The sequence below is a fragment of the Nerophis lumbriciformis genome, linkage group LG19 (assembly GCF_033978685.3).
Source record: "Nerophis lumbriciformis linkage group LG19, RoL_Nlum_v2.1, whole genome shotgun sequence".
Taxonomy (NCBI): Eukaryota; Metazoa; Chordata; class Actinopteri; order Syngnathiformes; family Syngnathidae; genus Nerophis; species Nerophis lumbriciformis.
Genome location: NC_084566.2, coordinates 35,010,005 through 35,017,382, shown reverse-complemented (window position 1 = coordinate 35,017,382; position 7,378 = coordinate 35,010,005). Strand labels below are relative to the sequence as shown.

The window sequence follows — 7,378 nt, the reverse complement described above, 5'->3', positions numbered from 1 at the left end:
AAATGATTTTCAAGGCAAACAATTATTTTCAAGGTAAAAAAAAATTTTCAAGGTAAATTTTTTTTTTCAAGGTTAAAAATGATTTTCAAGGTAAAAAATGATTTTCAAGGCAAACAATTATTTTCAAGGTAAAAAAAAATTTTCAAGGTAAATTTTTTTTTTCAAGGTTAAAAATGATTTTCAAGGTAAAAAATGATTTTCTAGGTAAAAAATTTTTTTAAGGTATAAAAAATTTTTGAAGGTAAAATTTTTTTTTCAAGGCTAAAAATGATTTTCAAGGTAAAAAATGATTTTCAAGGTAAATACATTTTTTCAAGGTAAAAATAAAATTTCAAGGTAAAATTTTGCTGAGATAGCCTCCGGCACCCCCACGCGACCCCGATAGGGACGGTACAGTAGTACCTTAACATACCCTTAATTGGTTCAGTGACTGAGCTCTTAAATCAAAACACTTGTATCTCAAATCAATGTTGCTGCTTCTCAGCACTATCTTTCACACTCACTTTCTTCATTCCAATAGTTGGAAAGCAAAGTTACGTCGATTTCTAGCAATACGCTATTGCTCGTGAGTAAAAAACGGATGTTTGGTATGCTTGCAACTTAAAGCGTAACAAGAGACAGCTCTTATCTCAAAACACGAGGTGACGCTGTATGTGTGATTTTTCATGTAACATTACAGCATTAGTCTTCTATTCAGTTCATTTATTGCCATGCAATAAACACTTCCTTTTTCTCCCAGTGTGGCTCTTATGCTCCTCTGTGCATGTTTAATTATTTTGTGTTGATTAAAAATAAATAAATAAATTGGTGATATTCAGGGAACTGATTAATGGACATTTAAACTCTTGCAACAAAAAAATGTGTATTCCTTGCTTTTAAACATAAATTATTAAGCACACAGAATGCTTAACGCAGTGTTTTTCAACCTTTTTTGAGCCAAAGCACATTTTTTTCATTGAAAAAATCCTGAGGCACACCACCAGCAGAAATCAATAAAAAACGAAAGTCAGCAGCCGATATAGACAATAAAAAGTCGTTGTCGCAATTGTTGGATATGACTTTAAAGCATAACCAAGCAGGCATCACACTAGCTCTTGTCTCAAAGTAGGTGAACTGTCACCACCTGTCACATCACACCCTGACTCATTTTGAGTTTTTTGCTGTTTTCCTGTGTGTAGTATTTTAGTCCTTGCCTTGCGCTTCTATTTTGGTGTTATTTCCTGTTTTGTTGGTATTTTCCTGTCGCAGTTTCATGTCTTCCTTTGAGCGCTATTCCCCTCACCTGCTTTGTTTTCGCTATCCAGACTATTTTAAATTGTAGGGACATTGTTGATTGTCATGTCATGTTCGGGTGTACTTTGTGGACGCCGTCTGCTGCTCCACACGCTGTAAGTCTTTGCTGTCGTCCAGCATTTTTGTGTTTTGTTTACTTTGCAGCCAGTTCAGTTTTAGTGTCGTTTTGCATAGCCAATCCCTAAGCTTCAATGCCTTTTCTTAGCGGCACTCGCCTTTTGTTTATTTTTGGTTTAAGCATAAGATACCTTTTTACCTGCACTCTGCTTTCCGCTGTCGTCTGCATATTGTGATCACGACACGACGTGTTTCCGACATCTACAAAGCGATTAGCTACCTGCTGCCACCTACTGATATGGAATAGTATTACATGGTTACTCTGCCGAGCTCTAGACAGCACCGACACTCAACAACACATTATTTACGGATTAATAATTACTTGTGTGCAAATTAACGTACACATTTTCTAGTACCGTATTTTTCGGACTATAAGTCGCATTTTTTTTCATAGTTTGGCCGGGGGTGCGACTTATTCTCAGGAGCGACTTATGTGTGAAATGATTAACACATTAGCGTAAAATATCAAATAATATTATTTATCTCATTCACATAAGAGACTAGACGTATAAGATTTCATGGGATTTAGCGATTAGGAGTGACAGATTGTTTGGTAAACGTATAGCATGTTCTATATGTTATAGTTATTTGAATGACTCTTATACCATAATATGTTACGTTGACATACCAGTTGGTTATTTATGACTCATATAACGTACACTTATTCAGCCTGTTGTTCACTATTCTTTATTTATTTTAAATTGCCTTTCAAATGTCTATTCTTGGTGTTGGCTTTTATGAAATACATTTCCCCCAAAAATGCGACTTATACTCCAGTGCGACTTATATATGTTTTTTTCCTTCTTTATTGTGCATGTTCGGCCAGTACGACTTATACTCCGGAGCGACTTATACTCCGAAAAATACGGTAGATGAATTGTTATTTCAGCAAATATACACAATTCTAACTCGAATAAAACACTTTAAAATCCCACTGGTGCAGGCAACACGACTCTTTCTTTTAATCAGCAGCTAACCGCATCAAAGCCTGCCAGCACATTTCAGCACGTGACGTTTTTAAATATTTAGGCAGCCGGTGCTTGTAACTAAAATAGTTCCAAACTCGTCAAAGCGTCCAGCTATGAAAGTGACATTTGGCAGCTCTTCCATCTCAAACCACCTTGCTGCCTGACGACGGTTTGACGTGTCGCTATTTGCATCTTCCTGTGTGGGTAGTGGATATTAACTATTTTTGTAAATTACTTTTTAGATGAATTAACAAAATAAGAAAAATAAATTCTGTCACTTCACTGCAAAAACTGAAATCTAAGTAAGATGAAATATCTCAAATAAGGGTGATATTTGCTTATTTTCTGTCTGATAAGATAATTCTTCTCACTAAGCAGATTTTATGTTAGTGTTTTACTTGTTTTAAGTGTTTTGGTCCTAAATGATCTCAGTAAGATATTACAGCTTGTAGCTGAGATTTGATGACCTATATTGAGTAAAACATGCTTGAAACTAGAATATCAACTATTGCAAAGCTGTGTCATCAACACTCACAAGTATAAAACTACTTTTTTAAAGTAATCATTTCTTATTTCAAGCATGAACAAAAAAAATCATGACTTTGACACAATTGTGTCAAATGGACTTTGCTGTTTTATTTTCAATGAAACAATAGAAAATACGTACTCATATAGTAGTACAGTTGGCACAGTACAGTAAACTGACAGTTAATATTTAAACATTTAACATTTGACATTTCTAACAATTTTGAACAGAAATAGTTCATGCACATTCAGATAAATTCCTCCAAATTACAATTAAAAACATTTTGGCCGGGGGCCGGGCTTTATATATGCACACTACCGTAATTTCCGGACTATAAGGCGCACCTGACTATAAGCCGCACCAGCTAAATTTAGGGGAAAATACAGATTGCTCCATATATAAGCCGCACCCGACTATAAGCCGCAGGCGTTTTGATGTGTAATTACTGTAGTATATAGGGGTTCCTGCTACCACGGAGGGGATTGTCGGGATCAATCAAACTTTCACATCTTTGACATGGCGAACAGCATTCGTGCAGAGTACAAATAATACAACGGTGCAAAGTAATACAAAGTGCTCGCCTGTAACACGGCAGTAAAAGTGCAGTCCCGCGGCCGTTTACGTTATCAAAATAACCAGCCTACTACCGGTATATAAAAAGTCAGTCTTTAATCATTGTGTCATCGTCTTCCTCCTGCGTACTAAAACCACCGAAATCCTCTTCGTCGGTGTCGGAGAAGAACAGGTCCAAAATGGCGTCGTCAGCCACTCTCTCTCCTTTGTTCTCGCTCTCAAAACCTTCCTCTTCGTCAGTGGAATCGACGGCTTCGGCTTCGTCAGCCGTTACGTCGTCCTCTTCATCATAATCATATGCACTTCTCCGTTTGTTTTCCATATTGAGGGTGTTTGCATGAACACTTCCTTCGCGCAAACTGTCGCTGACGCTCTCCTACTCTTTGTTTTGCTCTCTCTCTTACCTGGCGCCAGATGTCTGCCTCGGTCTCGCGCATCCTCGGTAGTGCGCGCCCCTGGTTACCGTAAGCCGTAGAAAAGCCGCACCGTTGTATAAGCCGCAGGGACCAGAACGAGGGAAAAAAGTAGCGGCTTATAGTCCAGAAATTACGGTAATTGACTGAAAGAGCACGCACTTGGCGCGATTATGTCATGTTGTCGATGGAAAAATGCATTTTTAGAGCATATGATTTGCCTGAGCGGCTAGGAGACCACGAGAGTAACAAGCGGTTGCCTTGTTGCCTTTCCATTAAGAACAATAAATTGTTTTTTAGTATAAGTTTGCTGGTTTCAAGAAATGTAATGCCGAGTGCATATCATTATGTCAAGATAATGGCACTAGCATTTACTTCATTTAAGAATATTTTTCAACATATTGAGCAAAAAGGTCTTTTTTTTTCTACCAAGAAAAGTGCACTTGTTATTAGTGAGAATATACTTATTTTAAAGTATTTTCGGGTTAATTTTACTTGTTTTGGAAAGTCTTGACAAGCCAAATTTTCTTGTTCTATTGGCAGATAATTTTGCTTAGTTCAAATAAAATACCCCTCATTTTTGTATTTTTTTTTCTTGTTTTTTTGGACACTGACTTTTTGCAGTGTTGAAACTGTGTCAAAGCTGGTGCCCTAATTAATGGTCATTCTAGCCCCAGCTTTGAGTTACACTGGCAGAAAACCCTGTGGGAGGAATGTCCCCTGCATCAGTATCAGGCTCGCCTCGCCGTTGGGGGAATTGGCTGCACAATGCTCAAGGATGAACTAATACAGAGCCGAAAATGACTTTATGAGGTTGGGTTTGTTTCTGTGCTGTGAACTGTAATCGCTGGGATGGCGTCTTCGAATGGCAGAGGCGACCGAACGTGTAAATTCGAGACCTTAAAGCTGTTGGAGAAGTGCAGGAAGGAACGGGACGATGCCGTGCACAGGGAAAGCGTCCTCAGGGAGAAGCTGAGGCAATACGAGTCCAGGACGCGCTCCACCGAGGCCCTCAAGCAGAAACTGAAGACCTTGACCGTAGACCACAAGGAGCTGAGGAAGCAAACGAAGGCTCTTCGCACGGAGCTCGGCCTGGAGTGCAGCCCCGGGTTCCACGGCAAGACTACCAAGGACATCATCGACGACTTGCGCGACAAGGAGCGAGAGTGCGGCTCCCTGGTGGAAAAGACCGCGAAGCTCAGCCTGACCGTTGACGAGCTGACGTCCGAGTTGGCCAACGCGGTCACCTCCAAGACGCTTCTGGAGGAGCAGGTGCAGTCGCTGCAGCGCAACCTCAAAGACATGACCAACAACCAGCGGCGTCTGTTGAAACTGTGGGAGGACAAGAAGACCCAGCGGGAGCACAAGGCCCTGCCCGCCATCGCTCTCAAAACAGGACAGAAACCGACCGTCCAAAAAGCCATTCAGACAGACATGTCCATCAGCTCAACACAAAAGCTTCCAGCCAATGCGTTTGAGTCCAAGTCCGTTACCAATGACCAAAAGACGGCTGTGGATTTTTATGGGATGGGCTATCATTATGACAAGAAGTCTTTCATGCATGATACAATTCAAGGGATTCAGAACTGATTACTGCACATTGCTCTTATTCATACATGTATGGAGATGTAAGTAAATTACCTTCTAATTCAGTCTGATTTGTGTTCGTCATTAAAATGACTAAAGATTTTCAAAGAAATGTATTAAAAACAGCCGAGTGTGAAGCGACTGGTTTGAGAATCAGCACCTCCAAGTCCGAGTCCATGGTTCTCGCCCGGGAAAGGATGGAGTGCCATCTCCAAGTTGGGGAGAAGATCTCGCCCCAAGTGGAGGAGTTCGAGTATCTCGGAGTCTTGTTCACGAGTGAGGGAAGAGTGGATTGTGAGATCGACAGGCGGATCGGTGCGGCGTCTTCGGTAATGCGGACGCTGTATCGATCCGTTGTGGTGAAGAAGGAGCTGAGCCGGAAGGCAAAGCTCTCAATTTACCGGTCGATCTATATGGTCATGAGCTTTGGGTTATGACCGAAAGGACAAGATCACAAGTTTCTTCCGCCGGGTGGCGGGGCTCTCCCTTAGAGATAGGGTGAGAAGCTCTGCCATCCGGGGGGAGCTCAGAGTAAAGCCGCTGCTCCTCCACATGGAGAGGAGCCAGATGAGGTGGTTCGGGCATCTGGTCAGGATGCCACCCGAACGCCTCCCTAGGCAAGTGTGTAGGTCCTTCAAAACCGCACTAAAAGAACACCTCCAGGCAACTTCAACCCTTGACTAACACCCTCCCCTCTCCACATCCCACCTCCCCGGATTGTAAATAATCAAATGTATTTCTAATGTATATACTTGTTCTTATGCTATCTGAACTCACTATGTTCTCTGCTCGCTGTACATATCCTACCAAGTCAGACCTACACTGTTTCAATGTCCATTTCTTTGACGATATAATTGTTGAGGACTGAAGTGCTGATATCAACTAAACCCTCCTCATCCCACCCCCCGGATTGTAAATAATGTAAATAATTCAATGTATATACTCTGATGATTAACTCGTGGGATGACTGTATTATGCTGATAGTATATATTTGTACCATGAATTGATTTCAACTTAAACAAGTTGAAAAACATATTCGGGTGTTACCATTTAGTGGTCAATTGTACGGAATATGTACTTTACTGTGCAATCTACTAATAAAAGTTTCAATCAATCAATCAATCAAAACCAGGACACGTCGGGAAGACTATGTCTCCCGGCTGGCCTGGAAACGCCTCGGGATCCCCCGGGAGGAGCTGTACGAAGTGGCTGGGGAGAGGGAAGTCTGGGCTTCTCTGCTTAGGCTGCTGCCCCCGCGACCCGACCTCGGATAAGCGGAAGAAAATGGATGGATGTATTAAAAATTCCAAAAAAATAAGACCTACTTATATTCCGTAAAGTTTGATTGATTGATTGAGACTTTTATTAGTAGATTGCACAGTACAGTACATATTCCGTACAATTGACCACTAAATCAGTGGTCCCCAACCTTTTTGTAACTGCGGACTGGTCAACGCTTGAACATTTTTTTTGTTTTGTTTTGTTTTGTTTGTTTGTTATTGTCATAAAAAATACAATCATGTGTGCTTACGGACTGTATCCCTGCAGACTGTATTGATCTATATTGATATATAATGTAGGAACCAGAATATTAATAACAGAAAGAAACAACCTTTTTGTGCGAATGAGTGTGAATGAGTATACATGGGGGAGGGAGTTTTTTTTGGGTTGGTGCACTAATTGTAAGTGTATCTTGTCTTTTTTATGTTGATTTAATAAAAATAAAAAAAGTATTTTAAAAAAAAAATGTATTTCTTGTGGGGACCACTGCACTAAATGGTAACACCCGAATAAGTTTTTCAACTTGTTTAAGTCGGGGTCCACGTTAATCAATTCATGGTAGTATTCCCCATTTAGTCGTTAATTTTGTTTTTGTAAACAATGTTTGCCCTGACATATGG

At 40.5% G+C, this 7,378-nt stretch overlaps 1 protein-coding gene across 1 annotated transcript; it reads left to right on the top strand.

The window, feature by feature from the left end:
- The first annotated feature begins 4,742 nt into the window (after positions 1-4,742).
- On the top strand, positions 4,743-5,480 carry LOC133618961 (uncharacterized). The gene has a single exon (XM_061979821.1). It carries the CDS (start codon positions 4,743-4,745, stop codon positions 5,478-5,480), a length of 738 nt encoding a protein of 245 aa, XP_061835805.1.
- Positions 5,481-7,378: the final 1,898 nt, after the last annotated feature.